Raw genomic sequence first — 25,225 nt, forward strand, 5'->3', positions numbered from 1 at the left:
ATGTACACCAACTTCACTGACCTTAATGCTGCATGCCCCAAAGATTCATATATCTTACACAACATAGATCGTTTGACTGACAAATCTTTAGGCTACAAAATGTTGAGCCTCGTGGATGCATATTCCAACTACAACTAGATCAAGATGGAGCCCGTTGATGTGTCCAAGACAACATTCATGTCTAATCAGGGCAACTATTACTATAACATCATGCCTTTAAGCTAGCAGATCCAGGAACCACCTATCAAGACTCGTGGGCATGATGTTCTTAAAATAAACATGGTGCAACCTATAAGTCTACATTAATGACATGATAGTGAAGACCTAATAGGGGGAGAGTCACACAACAAACTTAGAAGATATCCTAAGGTCAGCCATAAACTATGACAAGGGCCTAAATCTTGCTAAATGCTCATTTAGTATGCAAAAAGTCAAGTTTAGTTGTTTTATGTTAACCAAGAGTGATATAGAGGTGAACCTATACAAGTGCAGAACATCATTGATATGAGGAGTCCTTCTAATGTTAAAGAGGTTCAATAACTAACAGGATGCTTAGCCTCCATATCCCATTTCCTTTCTGATGCATATGAAAATACTTTTCACTTTATCGGCTCTCTGAAGAAAAAGGAAAAGTTTGAGTGGATGAGCGAATGCGAGGATGTAGTCTTAACCTTAAAGGCCTTTCCAGCATCGCCGCTCATATTTACACGACCAATAGTAGGCTCTCTCTTATATCTTTATTTGTCCATCATTGACAAGGTGATGAGCTTAGTACTCATCCAAGAAACAGATAAGGTGGAATGACCTGTCTATTTTGTGCAGACATTTCATCCAACACTTTATGCGTGAAACCCAATTCATCAAATCCTAAATACCCATGAATCAAAGCAGGAAACAAATCAAACTAACTCAAACCTGAGTTTTAAAACACGAGCATGAACCATTATGGTGAAGGAGACAAGTGGAATATGAGCACATGCCTTAAGGATAAAAGGTTAAGTTAGATTGGTACTAATTAAGCCTGGGTTATACATGAGATTGTAAGTGTGAATGGCTTAAATAGGGTTGTCGATTTTGGGTAAGTCATGAAATATGAGATTCCAATGGCATAAAGTGGGTTTGCTGTAACACCCTTCTAATTTCCCCGCATAAATTATAAAGCAATCAGAATTCCACAGAGAAACAATATTTGATTGGAATAAAATTCATGTTTATCATAGCGGAAATTATCCAAACAATCAAAATACTATTCTTAAAACCACATAAAATACTATTCATAAGGTCACATGCCTTAGTTTCAAAAGTAATAATTATCCAAACAATCAAAATGAAATAATATAGCATAAACAACTCTCAATCAAGCGTTCCCCAGTGTTACAAGTCTAAGAGCATGACACCGACACCTATTTATTAAAACTAAAGACACGGCTTTACAAGCCACCCTCACCGATCGCTTAAGCCGCTACTTCAATCTGAAATCATCAAAGTAAGGGTGAGACTACATCATAAATTAAATAGCATTATAAATCGTCAGATATAGAATTCATAAGCAATTATCCATCCTACTTAGCATATTCAGATTTACCAATTCATACCAATCACAAGCACAAGTCAAAAGTATGCACTAATAACACAACACAATCATATCACCGAATTTCATCCTGACATGTCACAATTTATACACATATCCACCAATCACAATCATTAATCAACACACAATATTATAACATTGGAACACTTCCATTCATGTTATAACGATTCATACACCTAATGCAATGCAACTATATGCATGTGATACCAATCATGGGATAACCCATCTCACCGATCCACCATCGTCAAGGATACAGCGACACCCACTCACTAATTCCACACAATGGGAATTATCTACCACTGATCCACCATCGTCAAGGATCAGCCACATAATGATTATGAAATGCATGCATCCACCATAACATGCTCGTCATCAACATTAATCAACCAGATGTCATAATCATCAACCAACACAACAATCAATAGCCACACACAGTTATGCTATTTCCCAACCATAACAAACACATATTTAATTCACCACACAGTGCAAACAACAATAGCACCTCTCACAAACGTGTACCAAGTACAACAAATCCACCCAACAGCAACAGGGCATTTACATCATCATCATTCATCAAAACACATGATAACAACATTTACCATGATTAACATCCATCCGCATCATCACTCATCAAAACACATGATAACCATATTTACCACGAACAATATCCATTTGCATAACAAGTAGAAGCAATCCTATTATCACAACACACATCTTTGCATATATTCAATTATGCAAACAACAAATCATTGCACCTCATCAATTATGCAATACAAGAATAAACCACATTTGGATAAAACGATACTTTTCAAAAAAAAATCAAGTTATTGTTGTTTCCTTTATTTCAAATGGTAGAGCATAGAACAACGTCCAAAACGGCGTCTAAAACGAACTTACGGTTTGAAAGTTAGAAGCTTTTAAAGTGAAGTGAAAATTAAGAAAAATATGTGGAACCCGGTTCCTCCCCATTTGGGAACCGGTTCCTGCTGAACAAAATCACCTCGTTTCGGGTTTTTACTATGGGAACCCGGTTCCTCTCACCTGGGAACCGGTTCCTGGCGCTGCTGAAGCAAAAAAACCAATTTTATGACTTTTCTTCATTCCTACTTTCACTATCAACACCAAATACGAACCCACACATTATAGTGATCAATTTTCATTAGTTTTCATGATTCTAACACAACAACAATGCAATATACCTATCATCCATCAATTATAACAAACCAATTGCATCATATTCATCAAATTGGGCATGTCAGTGTCAGAATCTCGTAAACCTTAACATCCTAAATAGAGGTTCAACTCTTAATCTATTCTACCATCATCAAAACTATAATACTATTTAATAAAGAATAGTCACCCCTTACCTTAATTCACGGTTGGATTCTATTTCTCTTCGCGATCTCTCTACGTATTCCTCCATGTTCTTCGTGTCCTAGCTCTCTCCCTCCGCCTCTTCTCAAAACTTTGGTCGTACAGAATGATTCCCTATTTCCTCTTTTCTCTTTTTACCCCTAGGACCCCTAATACGGTCTTCCCATATTGCCCTCACTTACTCTTCACAAATGACCACTCTTACCCTTAATATCTCTAACACTAATATTATTTTATTTTACTAATTAAAATAAGCCACTTATTCTTCTAATTATTCTAAAATACGCTTAAATTCATCAGTGCACATAAGCATCACGCAAACCATCACGTCATCAGATGAATCACCAAGACATCACATAAGTCATCATAATCTCAAACATCACAGATCATCACAAACCATAATAAGGACTCAACATATCATCACATTTTCAATACTTAAGAATGACTCATAGATTCACGCTAAAATAATTAAATAAATAATTAGTCTAGAATTTGGGGTGTTACAACTCTCCCCCACTTAGAATATTTTCGTCCTCGAAAATTTATCCGATTTAGCTACTCCAACTACTTATTCCATCCGACTAATCAACTATCATCTCCGAAAGGCAACCCCCCGTATGATACGACAATTCATAACATCAATGGAGAAAACAACACGAATGCTACTCAAGTAACACATTTTACAACTTAACATCACAACACAAAGAGTAACCAACTTAGAAATTCTCCAGTTTAAGATCTAGAACACAACAACATAAGAACACACAACTTAAACACGACATCAACGCAACCAACCTACCAACATCATTTTACTCATGTATGAACAACTCTGATACACCATGCATTCGCTGCGCACTCTGATTACTTGTAAAGTATCAACTCTACCAAGTTTACTCCAACTTTCAATCACTAAAACCGACATAACAAAGATTTTCGACTTAACTCTTTGAAAGTTCTATTCCAACAGGTATTCTATGCTCTCGTAATTACCGAATACTTCAAACTTAGATCCGTAATACAACACCTCGAAACATTCAACATAAACATACATATTCGTGTTCATTCATCAATGCACGAATACAAAGGTGATAAATGCAAATCATAGAGATCGACTCACAACTCTATGCGAATGCAATGCGGTACCGACTCAATCATCTCAAGTTCACTCAGGAACTTGTTGGAACCATCATTCGTTACTTAATGTAACTCCCCGTCTAGCATATGATGTTCACCCATTGCTCACACCCCACACGACACACGATGTTACAACGGATTCTCATTAGAATCACACAACACAAGAATGTGCATCATGATGCTTCACATGCAAAATGACTCAAGACACTCTTGAAATGCATACATATTCACAATATATATTCATGCATTCATCTCATATTATCACATACAATCCACATACATTCACATCAATTACGCCAAACTGCAACGAACTCATTCACAATTAACATGTATTTACCTTTAATTTAGACAATGCATTTATTTGCCAAAGGCCACAATTCACAATGGATTCCAAAATCTAGGATTCACTCCATAAGGCTACCCACAACGCATCGTATAACAACACACACAATTCTTTAAAAACAACCATTGACAAATCAAATAATACACAAGTGCTCGGCTTGACTTCAACCAATTCAACGTACATACTATACTAGTTGTCATGACACATCTATCCATCAATTATGATTCCGTCTACTATCAACAATAGATTAAGGGTGATGAGTTCCTCAATTTGCCAATAGACAGCCGGTAACCATAACAATGTCATAAATAATCATTACCCAACGATAATAGCGTACTTCAACTTGTGCCCAAAGTCCATAAGCATAATGTTCCACCAATTCTATAAGACCTATCAACGTCTTCTTAGTTTCCTCAATTCCAACCTCGCCAATGATACAAAAACATTCAAAATCCAATACACATTCTTATACACGTTCGTAGCACCTCACAATTATCAATTAAACATCCTTCTAACATCGGAAATTGTTACTACATCAAGTACAATCCAAATCTGTTCGCTCCAATTGCAACTTTCATCCAAGTTAAGAATTTCAACCACGCTAACCAACCAATAGTCTTTCTTTTATTCTCATAACCTTTATAATCCACCTAGTTTCACACTTGGCCTCATTCAATTCACAACTCAACATTATTATCGCGATCTCTCTTGAACTTGTCCTCCTCTCAACATTACCATCTCATAACATTGTTATTATAATCATTCTCATTCAACATAAATTGCATCTCTATGCATTTTTCAATACCGTCGCATTCCTACAGATACCAATGTTTCATCAATATTTTACATTCTTCTTCACCTTTCCAATTTTCAGCAAGAATCACCCAACTTCAAACACAATTATCTCTTCCAATATAGACCTCCCAAGCACAAAATTATATTCCAAAATGAAGGGAAACTCGTGTAGATTCCAGAACATCAAGAATCGCTCAAATCCGAGTTACGAGTAGAAAGTTATCATCCTTGCAATGGGACTGGTTCAGAATTCCCGTATGCAGAATTTTCCAAAAAGTAAGCATCATATACAATATTAAAACGCACTTTTCTCCCTCTTCACAAACTTCCTAATGACAAATCTTATATACAAACTGTAGGGAATTTTGTAAGCTTTCCAAAAAGTCCAGAATCGCTTCAATCTGAATCACAAGTAAAAAGTTATGCCCCTTTTACTGACAGCTGCTCCATGATTGCAAAAATCAGAATTTGAGATTGATGAACATAAGTTCCATCTCTCTCGCTTGCTTCCAAGATCTACCAACATCCTTTCTTTTCATCCAACTACGAAAATCACCCGACTATAATCCAACTATACTCAAGACATACCATCTACAGAATTAATCCATCAACTATCATTTCCATTTGAATAATTCTTCATTCTCAATCAATTCACCGTCCGTAATCTACTCACATTTGAAACTCGACTGATACGAATTCATGAGTCCACACTCTCGCCGGTTCACAACAACATCGCTTCGATAATGTTTACACTCTTACCATTATCATCACCTTGAACCAACTTCTACATACTAACAACACGTCTGAGAGACAAACCTTTCAATTATTTCTTCCATTCGTTCAACTCTGACACTAACATCCCGTGCAGTACCAACAAACAAGTCTAGTTCTAAGAACAAGTATAACCGCAACTTCACCTCTTTCCAAAATTATCCTGTCACAATTAAATATGTTACAGCTGCTGCAACCATTTTTATAACAAAGTTCATCTCGTTAGCTTTCCGACACTTCAAATGGAACTCAAATCGGATGTCCAGAACTCTAGTTATGAATTTTCGAAGTTTCATAACGATTCAACAATTTTCCTGCATTTTGCTTACGGAAATTCCGCTCCAAAACTCATCCTCTTCAAATCAATCACATTCTTAACATCCCCTTATCATATCTCTTCGCTTCCAAACTTCTTATAACTTGAACAATACATTTCATCGCCGAAGTTCGATTTCTGAAACATCACGACAGCAACCCTCTTTGCAAACTTGCAACTGAATCTCTTTTAAGAAGCAAGGCTTCTCCCCCACTTCGCTCAAACCAACTCCTACAACAAAACAAACAAGTATCGACAGTGATTCACTCACATGTCGCATACCAAGGGATAATACGCCGACAGTATTCAACTGTCGTGCAACTCAACTGACTCGACACTTGGACGGACGGACCGACCTGCTCTGATACCAATATTGTAACACCCTTCTAATTTCCCTGCATAAATTATAAAGCAATCAGAGTTTAACATGAATAAAAGGGCGCCACAATTCATTTAAATAAAATTCTACGTTCATGGTCATTCTCTACAGAGAAATAATATTTGATTGGAATAAAATTCATGTTTATCACAGCGGAAATTAAACAGACTTTGGATAATTCTTAAAACCACATAAAATACTATTCATAAGGTCACATGCCTTAGTTTCAAAAGAAATAATTATCCAAACAATCAAAATGAAATAATAGAGCATAAACAACTCTCAATCAAGCGTTCCCCAGTGTTACAAGTCTCAGAGCATGATGTAATACGGTGGGAGAACTGACTTTTTGAAATGTGCGGTTAAGCAAGAGTCGCCACCGACTTTTATTTTATCCAATTTATAGAAAGGCTAAAAGAACAGAAAAAGACCTTTTAAAAAGACTTGAGTTCGGGGGGTAGGTTATACAAAGGGAAGGTTTAAAGCACCCTTTGTATCCATGGTTATCCACGGGCTCTTAATTGCTTAGCTCACTTTGTTTTTAAAATGTTTGAAGTGTGGAAAAGAATTTTGTTCAAGGACTTTAACTTGTAAATAAGCGTAGCCTTTTTGAATTGATTTGAAAAAGAGGTGTGAAAAAGAGATTTGATTTTGAATTTGAAAAGAGTAAGCAATCATGAGCACCTACCCTAAGTTAAAAAATTTGGTCTTTTAGCTTTTCAGTTTGAAAGGGCTATCCATACCATAAAGAGGGTAGGAAGTCCTTTCATTGGATATTGAAGGGTCATCGAGAATTATCGTTCGCCATAAAACTGTCCCTACTATGTAGAGGTAGATAGTCTTTAGGGAAGGATATAATAGTCATTAATCTTTTTAGGCATCATGCGAGGATACCTTAGCAATTGGGACAATCATCATTTAAACCGAGGCAACATCGAGGGACAAGATCATTTTCGTTAAGGCAACTTCGAAGGGACATATGATCTTATGATGATTTATGAACTGAGGGCAACATTTGCTTTAGGTATCCTCGGAATCGAGGGACTTGACTATTTTAGAATCATAATAATAAAAAGGCAACAGACAACAAGACAACAAAAAGAGGTTACCCTAAAGGTGTGTGTGTGTGTCACAATCAGGTGATTCAATTCAGTTATATTTATCTTATAATTTAGGCAAACTAAATTTATTAGCAGACTTGTCACTCCCTAGATTACTAATCACGCAGTATAAAAGCAGAATTAAAAGGTCCTACGCTATTACACTAAACACCCGTGGGAAGAAAAATAAAGGCAAGAAAATAAAATCCTAAATCTATTACAATAAACACCTGCAGAGGCAAAATAATAGAAACCTTAAACTATTACAAGGCTTTGGGGCAGATACAGAAATTAGGCAAACGAATAAAATAAACATAATAAAAGGCAAACCCCAAATGAGAAACAAGTTAACCATAGTTAATAGAATAAATAAGGCAAGGCAAAAAGGCGAATGAAAATAAAAAGGCAAAAAATAAAGGGAAATTAAAAGGTTTTTTAAAACAACAGGACGAACCCTGATTTTTAAAATATTTATAATAAAAAGGTTAGTAAAAACAGTGATTAATAGTCATGATGAAAAATAGTTAGTCAAAAATAAAATCAGAGTTTGAAAACCTAAAAATAATTAATTAACCTAAAATTAAATTAATTAGCCTAAAAATAATTATTAGCCTAAAAATAAATTAATTAGCCTAAAAATAATTATTAGCCTAAAAATAAAGAATGTGATAAAATTCTAACCCTAATGGACAACATCTACCTATTATATATTTTAGGGTTAATGGTTAAAAAAGATATTTTACCAAGCTTTTCAAGGGCAATGAAGCAAACAAATAAGTGTAAGGAAGAATTGACATCTGATCCCTTTGGCCAAAGGAGGTACCTGCAAAAATAATAATAAGAATGAGAATATTAGTAATAGTAATAATAATAAAACAAGAAAAGAATTGGGGTTTAGAAAACTAAATTATGGACAAAATTACGAATAACCTTGATTTGGCCAAATACCAAAAGGTTTTTGGTCAAATATGAATAACCTTGATTTGGATACCAAAAGGTTTTTGGCCAAAAAAGCAATTGGGGTACCATCCACTTGATCAATCCATAGAAAACCTGTTCATAAACCAACACAATGTTACGGTTAATAAAACAAATGGAAAAATAGAAAAGTGATTAAAATAAAATCAAAAAAATATAAAAACCTGATTATAAATCAAATAAAATAAGAACACGAAAATACAAATTTTTTTAGATTTTTTTGAAAATATGAAAATAGAAATTAAATCAAATAAAATAGAAAAAAGAGGAATTTGCGATTTTGAGGGTCGAAATCCTTTAGAATTCTATTCTAAATAGAATTCTATTCTAAAGGAGTATTGTTCTACGAATGTTTTCTGAACTTCTTGAAAAAATTCGGAGCAAATTGAAACAGTAGTTTTAGAATTCGACTGATAGGCTGGAAAATTTATTATTGTGGTGCAGCCGGAATTGCAACCCTGAAGAAGGAGAAGTAGGAGAAAATATTTTTTGTGTTTGTGAGAAGAGAGAGAGAATAAAGGTTAGAATTGTTAGTCCCTAATGTATAAAAAATATTAGTATTTATAAGAAAAATATTAGGTTTAAAAGCAATGGACTTGGACTCTAAAAAAGATTTAATTAGTAATAAAAATAAAATTCTAATAACTATTAATTATAATACTAAATAACAATAATAGTTAACTAACTATAATATAATTAGAAATAAAAATATAAAACTAATAATAATTGAATTAAAACTATAATAATAATAATAATAATAAAAAAAAAACATCTATCTGATATAATATTTCTAAATCTTTAATATAATACTAATAACAAAACTAATGCTTAAAATAAAAAAAGTAACTTCTAAAAACGATATATATTTTTTGTAATTTTTGAATATATTTTACTAAAAGGAGTATAAAAATTAAGATTTAAAGAAAAAAGATGTTTTAAACATCCTGATAAAAAAGAAGAAAATTATAACTAAAGAAGTTAAAAAAATAATAAAAAATGGAAAAAAAGTTAGAAAATAAATAAAGGTTAGAAGTGAGATTCGAACCCGGGACCTTTCAGTCGTGCGTCTTTTGCCCTCAAATTCTTACTGATTGCGCTACGTCAATTATTTGAAATAAAATGACATAGACAATTATAAGAGGGCAAATTTTAGGGTATGACACCGACACCTATTTCTTAAAACTAAAGACACGACTTTACAAGCCACCCTCACCGATCGCTTAAGCCGCTACTTCAATCTGAAATCATCAAAATAAGGGTGAGACTACATCATAAATTAAATAGCATTATAAATCGTCAGATATAGAATTCATAAGCAATTATCCACCCTACTTAGCATATTCAGATTTACCAATTCATACCAATCACAAGCACAAGTCAAAAGTATGCACTAATAACACAACACAATCATATCACTGGATTTCATCCTGACATGTCACAATTTATACACATATCCACCAATCACAATCATTAATCAACACACAATATTATAATAATGGAACACTTCCATTCATGTTATAACGATTCATACACCTAATGCAATGCAACTATATGCATGTGGTGCCAATCATGGGATAACCCATCTCACCAATCCACCATCGTCAAGGATACGGCGACACCCACTCACTAATTCCACACAATGGGAATTAGCTACCACTGATCCACCATCTTCAAGGATCATCCACATAATGATTATGAAATGCATGCATCCACCATAACATGCTCGTCATCAACATTAATCAACCAGATGTCATAATCATCAACCAACACAACAATCAATAGTCACACACAATTATGCTATTTCCCAACCATTATAAACACATATTTAATTCACCACACAGTGCAAACAACAATAGCACCTCTCACAAACGTGTACCAAGTACAACAAATCCACCCAACAGCAACAGGGCATTTACATCACCATTCATCAAAACACATGATAACAACATTTACCATGATTAACATCCATCTGCATCATCATTCATCAAAACACATGATAACCATATTTACCATGAACAATGTCCATTTGTATAACAAGTAGAAGCAATCATATTATCACAACACACATCTTTGCATATATTCAATTATGCAAACAACAAATCATTGCACCTCATCAATTATGCAATACAAGAATAAACCACATTTGGATAAAATGATACTTTTCAAAATAAAATCAAGTTATTGTTGTTTCCTTTATTTCATATGGTAGAGCATTCAATTTAAGGAACAACGTCCAAAACGGCGTCTAAAACGAACTTACGGTTTGAAAGTTAGAAGCTTTTAAAGTGAAGTGAAAATTAAGAAAAATCTGTGGAACCCGGTTCCTCCCCATCTGGGAACCGGTTCCTGCTGAACAAAATCACCTCGTTTCGGGTTTTTACTATGGGAACCCGGTTCCTCCCACCTGGGAACCGGTTCCTGACGCTGCTGAAGCAGAAAAATCCAATTTTATGAGTTTTCTTCATTCCTACTTTCACTATCAACACCAAATACGAACCCACACATTATAGTGACCAATTTTCATCAGTTTTCATGATTCTAACACAACAACAATGCAATATAACTATCATCCATCAATTATAACAAACCAATTGCATCATATTCATCAAATTGGGCATGTCAGTGTCAGAATCTCATAAACCTTAACATCTTAAATAGAGGTTCAACTCTTAATCTATTCTACCATCATCAAAACTATAATACTATTTAATAAGGAATAGTCACCCCTTACCTTAATTCACGGTTGGATTCTATTTCTCTTCGCAATCTCTCTACGTATTCCTCCATGTTCTTCGTGCCCTAGCTCTCTCCCTCTGCCTCTTCTTAAAACTTTGGTCGTACAGAATGATTCCCTATTTCCTCTTTTCTCTTTTTACCCCTAGGACCCCTAATATGGTCTTCCCATATTGCCCTCACTTACTCTTCACAAATGACCACTCTTACCCTTAATATCTCTAACACTGATATTATTTTATTTTACTAATTAAAATAATTCCACTTATTATTCTAATTATTCTAAAATACACCTAAATTCATCAATGCACATAAGCATCACGCAAACCATCACAACATGAGATGAATCACCAAGACATCACATAAGTCATCATAATCTCAAACATCACATATCATCACAAACCATAATAAGGACTCAACATATCATCACATTTTCAATACTTCAGAATGACTCATAGATTCACGCTAAAATAATTAAATAAATAATTAGTCTAGAATTTGGGGTGTTACATTTGTGACTTTGGCAGAAGATGGCTTTGGCTTTTAGGATGTTAGTGGGAAAAAATGTGTAGGATTTAAGCAGGTTGAAAATGGAGGAATGGTATATATGAAGAAGCTCTTTGATAATGTATGTAATCAAATATAAAATAAGGGTAATGGGTTTGGTGCTATATAGTAAGAGGAGATTAATCTATGCTTGACTGCATATGTGTTAAGTATGAAATAAACAAAACAGTAATGGTGGAGAAAGTGGAGATAAAATAGGGGAATGGTTCAATATAGCATCCAAATAAATTGTCCTGAGTTCAAAAAGAAAAGACAAAGAAGTGTACCTCCACCGAGAGCATCACATACAAAACTATGTAGCTCAATATATATATATATATATATATATATATATATATATATATATATATATATATATATATATATAAAATACTAGAGCATGTTGTCGCTCTCATCATCACTATTGAGATACATCTAATGACTTTTCATAATCCAAATCAGATAACTTAAGATAGTTCTAAAAGCCACTATTATATAAGTTTGACTCTGAGTCACATCCTCATATTATTCTTATTCACACTTGTATAGTTCCACCTCTCTCAAAGACTTACTTGAGCATTTGAGTGTTAACATTGCATATATCACACTCTTTGATCACTAGAGACTTTTCCATTGTGATCATCTTCATCCTCTCATTCATTCTTTATTCCAATACAAAGTTACGACTTCGTGTGTGATATTTGGTTCCCCCACCTCGTGAAGGAGTCACTACGAACTGATAAATAAAAAAATATACAGGTTCTATAAGAGTCATAGGCATGACACGGACAAAGGCATTCGTTTGAAGGATGAAATAAAAGATTTGATTAAAAATGGAAGACTTGATAAATACGCTAAGGATGGTACATGAATGAGAGACTATAAGAGTCGATGTGATTCTTCCTTACAGTCTAGATAACCGATTAAATTCCCACGTAGAAAGCTGTTACGCCCCAGACCGATTTCAAGATTACTGACTGACCCCACAAACCAACTTAGGTCTTTTCAGCATGCTTTGTCCTTACTCAAACGCTTCCCGAAAAACTTCTCAGAAGTTCACCCATCCAAATACTACTCCAAGGCAAGCACACTTAAATAAGGAGTTATTATTTGTTAGGCTATCAAAAAGAAGATGCATCTTGTTGGTATAGGTAGTACTAATCAATCCTTATAAGCCTTCCTTCAACCATGCATTCCCACAACCTCATGATATCTCTCATTCTGATGTGAATTAGATTTTTTTTCTAGAAGCTTTCAGGAGCCGCTCATTGTCATACCTTGTGCATCGATGACCACCCCCTGCGCTCGTTGGCCTCGGGTGTTACGGAAGCGTTGTTCCCAAAGAGATGGTACGCCATCAATAAAGAAAATTAAGGTCGTTGTGGGCTCCAACAAAGGCAAAACTAGCAGTGAAGAAGTGAGGGACACAAAGGGAAATTGATCGGTCATAGTCTCTGTCACTAGAGATGATCATTTTATTACGTCAATCACTAGAGGATTTCCGCATCTGAAACTATTTTCCAAGGGAACTATGAAAAGGAAGGTTGTAGAGTTGAAGACAATAGATAGGAAGAGATATATGTCATCAAATAAAGCCTAAATAACCCATCTCAAGGTTCAAAGATTATGGGAAATTTTCCTACTATGTCCTAGTCCTATATCTCAATATAAGAGTGGAAGAGGCCCAAGAAACGTGCAATCCAATGAGGAAGAGATATTTATAGTAATATTCCTTAATGACGCTAGGCTAATGACGTCAGAAGATGAAATATTACTATCATATTTATTATTCAAAGGAATGTTATATGACCTAGGGAATAAGCGTGGACCCCCTAGAATATCACATGATACATGAAAATGGTTGAAGTATGACTGTTAGATGATAAAAAAATTATATTATAACATGTCTTAAAAAATTCTAATAAAATCCCTGTATAAAAGGGACCAAAAATGTCAAATCAAGGTACGCATACAAAATTTCTTAAAAATTTGTTGAGAATCAAGTGTGAGTGTGGATAAAAGTCCCACATTGGAAATGTGTGTGGTGACTTGAGCATATATAAGTGGGAGAACCCACTCACCTATAACCTTAAGGTTTTAGGTGGAGAAGTGGTGTGTCTCCCACAAAAGGTGTGTTGCTCAAAGGAATGTCCCGGAATTATCAATGTGTAGCAACCTGCCCTAAAAATTTTAACTTAGAGAGTCGCCACCTATTCTGAAGGGCGAATAGGAAACCCTACGCAGTATAGAGATCAGGGTAAGATACTATATTCAGGTCGAGGGAAGGTGTTAGGCACCCTCAACCCTTTCCTAAAGGCTAACATTTCAAAGATAAAGGTTTATGGCAAGGTTTATAGCTAAGGCATTGAATAGGGGAAAAGTTGAGATTTTAGGGAGGGGGACTCGCCTTGTTGCCAAGTGCCTACGTATCTCCTTATGGAGAATCAGAGTCAACGTAGTTCGGGCACAGGATTGTACGCCTTAGAATTAGTATGAGGTTGTTTGAAGGCTTTTTGAATGGCCTATCGTAGTTTTGGATAGGGATGAAAATCCGTAGTCTGATATTGTAGTTTGAAAGGTTTGAAAAGTGTTTTTGAGGTTTGGAATTTGGGCGTACAACCCTGTTTTAATTTGTTACCATTAGCTGCAATAATCACTTTCTACACGTCAAAGCTCCAATGTAATGATTCAAAACTTCCTTAAACTATAGCAAGAGTCCAAATATATGGTTAGTTTCAATTAAAACATGTTAATATGCAGAATATAAAAAAGACAAACGTGAGTGAAGAGGATGAACGTGTGACCCGTATTCATAGTGCCATGGGTCCTGGTTCTTGGTCCAATCCTGCCGCTGAACAACTTAGGAGTCAATTGGGACGACTAGAATGGCCTTAAACTCAATGAGAAAGATTTCCATTCATGCCCTAGTTTGGTGTAATTTTTGGATTACACCAACTCTGATTTCTGTGCGTTAGATCTGGATGGTAGGAGGAAAAAGGATGCAAGGGCCAGGGATTGAACCCTGGTCCCTTGGATTACAAACGCACGCAACAACCACCTAGCCAAGAATTGTTAGCTGTTTAGCAAATCCATTGAATAATATAAATTTGAAATAATGATATGAGAAGAAAGAAGTCAGCGCAAACAAACGTAGGCCCCAGAAGGAAGAGCTGCGCTCCAATAGAGAAGAGAGAGAGAGAGAGTGGAGATTTGCTGAAGATCCAATAAGAGCAGCACGCATGTGGAGGAAAAGTCCAAGACCTTTGGCCAACAAATGGTGATGCGCCACGCAAGCTAATGGACTCATCTTCAAAACGACGCCGCCGGAATAGTAATTTCCGGTTACCTTCTCCGGCTTGTCGCGACGGCCGTCCTGCAAAAAATAGCCATAACGAAAAAAGAAAACACCCAGTCCTACTAATTTCGACGCTGCGAATCCAACGGTGCCATTAGTTTCCCACGCAAACGCCTGTACATACGAAAACGCAAGTGAAGGATCTTAAAGCACCAACAATGGTGACTCACTTTCTACACGTCAAAGCTCCAATGTAATGATTCAAAACTTCCTTAAACTATAGCAAGAGTCCAAATATATGGTTAGTTTCAATTAAAACATGTTAATATGCAGAATATAAAAAAGACAAACGTGAGTGAAGAGGATGAACGTGTGACCCGTATTCATAGTGCCATGGGTCCTGGTTCTTGGTCCAATCCTGCCGCTGAACAACTTAGGAGTCAATTGGGACGACTAGAATGGCCTTAAACTCAATGAGAAAGATTTCCATTCATGCCCTAGTTTGGTGTAATTTTTGGAATTCAAACCCTAGTCCTCTATCCCCCCATTTTCGTCCCCCTCTCCTTCTATATATATGGGCTCATATTAGGGTTGCATCTTTGGAAAACATTCAATCCATTATTCACATAAAAATTGGAATTTTTTTTGTATAAAATCTTTCTATTTTGGACATTATGTTATTCCATGCATATTTTCCATTTAATATTGACCATTGGATTGAATTTGGCTTGATTGAATATTTGGTACATGAATTATAAAATTTATTTTAATTGAGATTTTATTTCGATTTAATTTGATTTTACATGAATAAAATCAAATATAAATAAAATAAAAATCATGCAATAAAATTCATGTGATTAATGGACCTCTCTTGAGCTTGGGATCATTTGGAGAATTGAAATTTATAGGCCCATTAGTCAAAATAATAAAGCTTGCTCATTTTGCATCTCATGCATTTCCTCAAAATCGCCTAACTTGTATAACTTGTATCTTGCTCAATTTTTGACATATGAAAGTGTTCTTGAACTCTTTAGAAAGCTCAAAGAGTCCTCTGAATGATGCCTTTGGTTTCATCTCAATTGGAGTTTCCATGCTCAAGTTATGAGCCTTGACCCAAAAGGTATGTTTTATTGACTTTTTGGAGGACCTATAATCTCTTGGACCATATCTCTTGAATGAAGCATTTCTGGTCTTGGCTTGTGAGAGCCAAAGTTGTAGAGAATCCAATTTTCTTCAAAGTAGGCTTTGAGTGGGGAATTTCTGATGTTCCATGTGAAAGTTATGCCCAGTCAAAGTTGGGTTGACTTTCTCCTAAGAAACCCTAATTTGAACCTTTTTGTATTTGTTCATCTCTGAGTTTCTACTAATGGAATCATGATCAATCTTTGATCAAATGATGGTTATGCACCTCTATACCTGATGTTTGACCAATGATCATAGGTTTGAATCATGCTTTGATTGTAGTTGACCTTCAGGTTTGAATCAGTTGACTGTGGATCTTGGGATTGTTTGAGCAGGGCTTTGGAATTGAATCTTGAACTTTGAATTATTGTAGATGGAATATGGAAGGCAAATTTTGGGGTATGACACAATGCTCCCGACTCGACCCTCCCCCGATGTTGCGCTAACAATGGTATCATGAGCCTTTGGTTCAAGAAAAAGGGACCGACTAAAACTTGTAGTTGAAAGTCAACGGATACATGTAGTTGAAGAGAATCAACGGATACATGTAGTTGAAGTCAACGGATACAAGTGTATGTGGAAGAGGAGCTTCCACATGAGGGGGAGCATTGTGTAAGACTCACACTTGAGAGGGAGTGTTGAGAATCAAGTGTGAGTGTGGATAAAAGTCCCACATTGGAAATGTGTGTGGTGACTTGAGCATATATAAGTGGGAGAACCCACTCACCTATCACCTTAAGGTTTTAGGTGGAGAAGTGGTGTGTCTCCCACAAAAGGTGTGTTGCTCAAAGGAATGTCCCGGAATTATCAATGCTCCCGACTCGACCCTCCCCCGATGTTGCGCTAACAAAATTTATATCTCATATCCAACAGTCACTTCTATAGGCATTAAATTATTTTCAAGTACATGCATCACTATCACCACGAGCATAACTCATGACATTTGCATCAAATTCTATGTAGAAATCTCATAAAGAACCAATGGAGTGTAAATATTAATCATAATATTTATACCTAGGTAAGAACTAGTTAACTCTTTATCCATGATCCTTAAGATGTGATCATGAGTCTATCCACATAATAGTTTCATTGCTTCGATATTATCATACTTTACAATAAATCTTAAGTGTAAATACTTTAAGAATATTATCTTTATGTTTAATAAGGTCTAACGATTAAGTCACACTTAATGCTTTATCAAACAAAGTAACTGTTCTAGTGACTTTATTACTTTGAAAAACAAACATAATAAAGAAATGCCTCATCATTATTAATAGATAATTCGATACAAATATAAAATTCTAATAAAACTATTGATCTCTAGGATTTATACCAACATTACTCATTAGCTAGGTGTAAAAAATTTATGAACATTAGCATACATGTTTTTTTTTTTTTTTGGGATAAACACATTAGCATAAAATCAAACAACATATTAGATAAAAGATATGAAGTAAGATTAAATAACATGAAGAAAATGTTTCTCATTCGAATATGTCTACCTCACTTATGAAGGTGAACACTTGTAATGTTATATAACTTCTATAAATTATTAACAACATAAGTAATATTAGTATTTAAGTGTAATATTTTAAAAATAATAACTCAAATCATCTATAAATAATTAAAGATGATGATGTGCAAGTGTATATCATAGTTATCATTTAATTTGAATACATTTATTATTTCTCAATCCTTTTTTATATAATTATTTTAAATAGAAATGAATAAATGCAAATATAATTTTAACGTGGTAATGCACACTTGTAACAAACTAATTATATTTTATATAAAAAAAATTAAGTAACAATGCTATTTTGTTGATAAGTTTATATATAGTAAGATTTGTGTTTGCCAAAAAAATAAACATGTGGTAAAAAAAAAGGTCAAACAAATTTGAGACAACTCAATAATATATTTTTGTTGAAAAGACTAATTTGTTCTTTTCTAAATTAGAAAATGATCTTACATGTTGTCGTAAGATAGAAAAGCTATATTTATTTATTTCTCCACTATAAATAAATTAAAATTGTGAATTTCATATCAAATTTTGACAATCTCTTCATCTTTGAAAATGAAGAGTTTGTCATCTTTTCAAATTTCTAAAATTACTATTACAATCTTGTCTCTTGTTTTGCTTTTCAACATTCCTTCTCAAGCATCTGGGTGTATGTATTTTTTTATTTATTATTAATAATTCTTTTAATTTAAATCGTTAAAACTTTAAGAAAATTAAAATTACTCATATGTAAAATGATACAATTCAATCTTTTATCGTCGTCAAACCATGTTATTATATATTCCTCTTGTCACAGGTTATTGAAATCTTATTATTTTCAATATTTATTTCTATCTAAATATAAGATACTTTTCAAATTTTTAGATACATTTATTTATTTATTTTGAAATATATCCCTTATTAGTATTATAATTTTTTTATAAAGTTTTTATATGAAGGTGAATATAATATATTATACACAAATGATAATTTATAAATAATTATTCACTGATTGTACATATTAATTATACTCAATATTATATAAATATAGACAGAGAGAATAGTATTCCTTTAGATAGGAAGGAATTTTTCGTAATTGAAATAAAATTTGTGCTTTTGTTTTCTAATTATCATTATTTAACTATTTGCATTGTCATAATTGATTTTATTATGTTACTATTGCAGATTTACTTCACAAGCATAAGACAGTCAAATATGACTTATCTGTTTCACAGGTACTTCTGATTGAATTAATTAATTTATCCATATACACAATAGTTAACATGTTTTTTTGCCGATTTTTTTTTTATAGATTGGAGAAGAAAATACATCTAATCCATATGACTCTATATTAAAATTTTTGAATTCTTCAAAATTTCCAAATCGGAAATCATTTCCACATGGATTTTTGTTTGGTACCGGATCTTCTGCTCTTCAGGTGCATCCTAAAAATTCACACACACACACAAATAGTTTAAAATTATAAAGCTAATTTATTACTAACCAAATTTTGATAACTTTAGATTGAAGGAGGGTCTCATGAAGGAGGAAGGGGACTTGGTATATGGGATGATATAGTTGAACAAAATAAAGGTTTGAAACATATAATATATTGAAAATACATACATGAATACTCTTGTATCTTAATATTTTGTTGGGTAATGGTATCCAATATTCAATCCTTTAATGTTATTTTATTTTTATATTCAATTATTTTAAAGTGAGTTTAAGTTTTAAATTAATTATATTTAGAGTACTAATATTTAACAAAAGTTCAATTGACCAAAGTATTTTTAAAATTAAATTGTTGAAAGAAGTTCATATATGAAATGACAAACAACTTAAATTTTTTATTATAGAAATTACTAAAAATAACATTGATATAACAATTTTACAACTCTCTCTTATAAAATTTAACCTTCTTTGAAATAACATAATCAAATTACTAATGAGATAATATATAATGAACTTGTGGCAAACAACTTAGTTCTATGACCATTTATTATATCATCCCTAATTTCAATTTCAATGGTTAATTTTTATTTTTCTATTCATCTTGGAATATGTGGTATTGCCATTTGGTTATTTTTATCCATCTTGAAATATAATTCTCAATTATAATGATTAACACTTATCATTTTTTCTTTCTTCTTAACAAGCAGGTCGGTATTTAGACGCCGATAAATTTTCATCAAAAATTGAACATTATAAACGATATAAGGTGAGTTCATCAAATATGAATTTAATTTTTTTCTTCTAATACCTATTATATTTTTTATTTGCAAATATTATACATTATAGTTAATATTTTGATATGAGTGAGAGAGTACATTTATCTTTTGTTAGAACTCTTGACTCCAACCATCAACCTAACATTATTTAACATTATTGCTCTATTTAAATATAATAAATTTACAATGTAAAAATAAATAAAAAAGTATACAACTTAGGATAATTAATTTTTTGAACATATTTTTTTTTATTTTAATATGTATGGTCTTGTAGGAGGATGTGCAATATTTAAAAAAGCTTGGAGTAAATTCTTATCGAATGTCTATTTCTTGGAGTAGAATATTGCCAGGTAATATTTTTCAAATTAAAACGATCTATTTTTTTTTTTTTACAATGCCCCAAAGAAGAACATATTAAAATTTTTAAAATTGACAAGAGTTATTATTTAACATACATTCATATTTCTCAGAAGAAAAATGTTAAATGGCTAAACATTTGAGTTATGTTTGATACTTTGATCTTTCATTTTATTTCTATCTTTCAATCCATAATAAATAAAGTTTGAGCATAAATTATGTTCTCCTAGTTTTTTTTGAAATTGCATTTACTTAGGGTCAATCTTTATATTTGATTTGCACTAAAATTTTGATTAATATTGAAGAGATAAATATTATACAAAGTTTGAATTTGAAAATTAAGAAAGGAATCTCATTTCTCTATAATTTTTAAAAATTAAAAATTACAATTTTGATCATTTACATTATTTTTAAAATTTATTTTGGTCTTTTAAATTTATGTTCTATTTTTTCCTCTTAAGATATAAATGTTAGACACTTTAATCTATAAATATAAATAGAATTTTATACATTTAAGTAGGTTTAATTATACTTTTATTCCACCGACTTATTTTTAGATTTTATATTTATTCCTTAAGTTATTTTTTTGTTTTATTTTAAATTGTATCAATTTTCGTCAAAACTCGATTTAAATATATATAATTTGTCATATGTGTTACATTTATGCTAATTTTATAAATGACTCTTATTGGTGTATTTCTTCTCAAAGTTATAGCTTGATGTTTGTTGTTTCTGGTACTAAAATTATGAGAAAAATAATCATTTTCAAATGCAAAAAATTAATATTTTAATATATTCTTTTATTAAAATACATAATAATACTATTACACTTATCTTTTCTGTTTATTTTTAATGAGTGATTATATAGATGGAACTTTAAAAGGCGGTATAAATCAAGAAGGTATCAACTTCTACAATAACTTGATCAACGAGTTATTAAAAAATGGTATGACTTGAAGTATCTAATATTCATTGTAATAATCATATTCCATGAGATTTTTTTAAAAAATATGTACACTTTTTTCTTTCTTTTACATAATCCATTTTTCTTTTAAATATGTAGGTATTGAACCTTTTGTGGGTATCATGCACTTTGACTATCCATTAGCTCTTAAACAAAGTCATGGTGGCTTCTTAAATCGCTCCATTATGTAAAATTTCTTCAATATCATCTCATCTTAGTATTTTATTTTTAATTAATTTATTTAATCTTAAAGTTAGTGTATAACATGATTATGAAATTTCAAAATTTATTCTTATATTATTTATATTTTAAAAAAATTTCAGAAAATATTACAAGGATTATAGTGAGCTCTTATTCCAAACATATGGAGATCGAGTGAAACATTGGACTACAATCAATGAAGTAGAATTCACGGCTCTAGTTCAATACATGTTCAATATTGATAATATATCTACCGATCAGACATGCACAAATACTAAAATATGTACACAGACATATACTTTACTTCATAACTTCCTTCTTGCCCACGCTACTGCATCAAAGTTATACAAAAAAAAATTTCAAGTAAGACATATTTTAGACATTCTATGTTACAAGTATAGTATATAAATGTTAACTTAAAATATATTAGGTTAACAATTAAGATTCACAACATGAGTGAATATTAGGGGTGGCAAAACGGGTCGTGGCCCGCCGGGCCGGCCCGTGCACCCGCCAAAAAATGGCGGGTTGGATTGAGATTTTAGGCCCGCTCCGCCAAAACTCTCCGCCTGCCATAGTCCGCCCCGTCAATGGCCGCCGCCCGCCAAAGCCCGCCCCTCCTCCAAAATTCCCTTTTTTAGTTAATTCTAGTCATTTCAATTCTTGATGGTTTATTTTATATATTTATTTGTAAATATATGTAATATTTTTTTAAGTAAAATTTGTTAAAAATTTCTTTTATAAAAAATTGTTTTAAAAAATAAGTGAAAAATTTAATTAAAAGGTAAAAAAATCTATTAAAAAAAAGAAAAAAAATATAAATAAAAATAGGCGGGCAAGCCGCCGCCCGCCAACCCGCCATCTTGGCGGGGCGGGCATGATTTTTGTGCTCATTTCACTTGGCGGGCATGCCCGCCCTGCTCATTTTTTGGCGGGCTTAAGGCGGGGCGAGCGGCCCGTTTTGCCACCCCTAGTGAATATAATACAAATAGTTGATAAAAGTAATAATAATACTAATAACATTTATAATTGATTTAATTAAATTAAAAAATGGCATTGACAGTTAGCAACGTTAATTAAATATTTATAAAATAATAATTTTATATAATAAAAAAATTAATTTTATTTTGCATTGATTATTTAATATAGGCAGTACAAGGGGGAGAAATCGGACTTGCTATTTCATCAGGAAGATATGTTCCTTACAGTTCTAACCCCGAAGATGTGGTTGCTGCTCAAAGGCTAATGGATTTCTATTGGGGATGGTTAGTCTATTTTACTTATCCTACAAACAACAAACCTTGTGTGTAGTATCATGAATTCAATGTTATTTTATTTAACAATCTTTATATCTTCTTTAAATGATAATTACATATAAATATAAAAAATATTTAGTTGCATTCTATTCCAACGTGTAGGATTTTAGATCCAGTGTTCCATGGAGATTATCCAAGAATAATGAAAAAGTTTGTGGGGAATAGGCTACCAAAATTCACTAAAAAGGAGAAACACATGTTAAAAGGAAGTGCAAATTTTATTGGGATCAATTATTATACTTCTCACTTTGCTAGACATGAACCAAATAGAACCAAAATTACGACCGACAATTATGATGCTTTAGCAGTTTCAGAAGGTAAGTTTTTTCTTAAGTTAAATTTTAATTTTAAGAAGAAAAAAATGGTATATAAAACACATCATTGTAAAAACAAGTCAAATAATTTGACATCACAAACTTTACCAATCAAATTCTTGTTATTTTACATGTACGATTACAATATATTATAATGATTAATTATAAACTAATTTTTATCTTTTACTTCATAATTGAAGCTACTAATGTGGAAGGGAAAATCCTCGGTTTTAAGGTGAGAAAAATATTGATAAGAACTTAGAATAATGACATATGTTAAAGTAATAACATAATTATGATATTTTTAATTTTTGTTTAATGTTGATAATTTGTAGGATCAATACGGTTGGAGCAATGTCTATCCCGAAGGATTATATAATTTTTTAATCTACGTTAAAGAAAAGTACAAAAATCCCAAAGTTTACATCACAGAAAATGGTTGGTGGTGCTTTTTATCATATTTACAGTATTATCTAATATCTTTAATTTATTCTACAAAAGATTAATCAATATAATTTTTATGAAATTCATAGGCATTGCTTCTTCAAAAATCTCAAATCCATTGAAGGACGAACACCGAATTGCTTATGTTGCCGCACATTTAAATGTTACCAAGGCAGCAATTAAGTAAGTCTTTTTTACTTTTCTGTAACACTAAATAAATATATCATTATAAATTTGATTATTTTCAGAATTAAATGTATTTCTTTTAGTTATTAAATATGTGCATATGTTTTATTTATGTATGATCTAATTTTGTTTTTGTGAGGACCATTCATTTATTATATTGTGTGTGTGGGTATATATATATATATATATATATATATATATATAAAGGAGAGTAATAAAAATGTAAAAAATGTTTATTAACTATATTATGTTGGTTTTTACTGTGAATTGATTCAAGAACATTTTGAAATGAAAAGAACTAAATTCTAATAGATTCAATTATAATAAAGGTCAATGATTTTGAATTGACAGTAAAAAATGGTTTTACATTCAATCATCTTAATATTTAAATATTGTGTTGAGATATTTTAAAAATAAATTGACATCATGATAAAATATAATTGAATGGCCATGTAATAATTTTAAATTGTTCAATAATAAATTCTAAGTATTTATAGTTTTTTTTATTCTAAATATCATTAATATAAAAAAGAAAACAAATTTAAAGTGATGAAACCTAAAAAAATCGGTATGACTCATCTTCAATATTTTTCTATGTTTAAATTGACAGTGATGGCGTAAACGTCCAAGGTTACTTTTTGTGGTCAGCATTTGATACATTTGAATTTCAAATGGGTTATTCTGGAAATTGGGGTCTTTATCATATTGATTTTAATGATAGTCTCAAGCGTATACCGACTGATGCAGCAAAATGGTACAAAGAATATCTTACACATGATTTGAGACACTAAAATGTACATTTGATATATATCAACAGAGAAGAATATACATTTGATATATATCAACCGAGAAGGAAAGAAGATCATTTATAAATGGAGAAATGAGACATGAATCCCACTTCAAATGTAATTTTATATGTTTATTTCCTTTATTATTATTATTATTATTATTATTATTATTATTATTATTATTATTATTATTATTATTATTATTATTATTATTATTATTTGGTATTCTAAATGTATTTACATTTGTGATAGGAATTTATACTAGTGCATATCCTCATGCGACACTCTATACCTCTAAATCGCTTAGTTGTTGATATTTATCAAAAAAAAAAAAGTTCTTCAATTAAAATTAATTAAACCTTTTATCTAAATCACATTCAAATAAAAAT

At 32.1% G+C, this 25,225-nt stretch overlaps 1 protein-coding gene across 1 annotated transcript; it reads left to right on the forward strand.

Annotated features, from left to right (window-relative positions):
- Window positions 1-18,585: 18,585 nt before the first annotated feature.
- Window positions 18,586-24,979, forward strand: LOC131638315 (beta-glucosidase 13-like). Its single transcript, XM_058908865.1, has 15 exons — window positions 18,586-18,705; window positions 19,221-19,270; window positions 19,348-19,473; window positions 19,559-19,628; window positions 20,198-20,256; window positions 20,541-20,616; window positions 21,492-21,569; window positions 21,687-21,774; window positions 21,911-22,151; window positions 22,938-23,053; window positions 23,207-23,421; window positions 23,619-23,653; window positions 23,754-23,856; window positions 23,952-24,045; window positions 24,659-24,979. Exons 1-15 carry the CDS (start codon window positions 18,612-18,614, stop codon window positions 24,837-24,839), a joined length of 1,626 nt encoding a protein of 541 aa, XP_058764848.1. The 5' UTR covers window positions 18,586-18,611; the 3' UTR covers window positions 24,840-24,979.
- The last annotated feature ends 246 nt before the right edge of the window (window positions 24,980-25,225 follow it).

Source organism: Vicia villosa, unplaced genomic scaffold, assembly GCF_029867415.1.
Source record: "Vicia villosa cultivar HV-30 ecotype Madison, WI unplaced genomic scaffold, Vvil1.0 ctg.002260F_1_1, whole genome shotgun sequence".
Taxonomy (NCBI): Eukaryota; Viridiplantae; Streptophyta; class Magnoliopsida; order Fabales; family Fabaceae; genus Vicia; species Vicia villosa.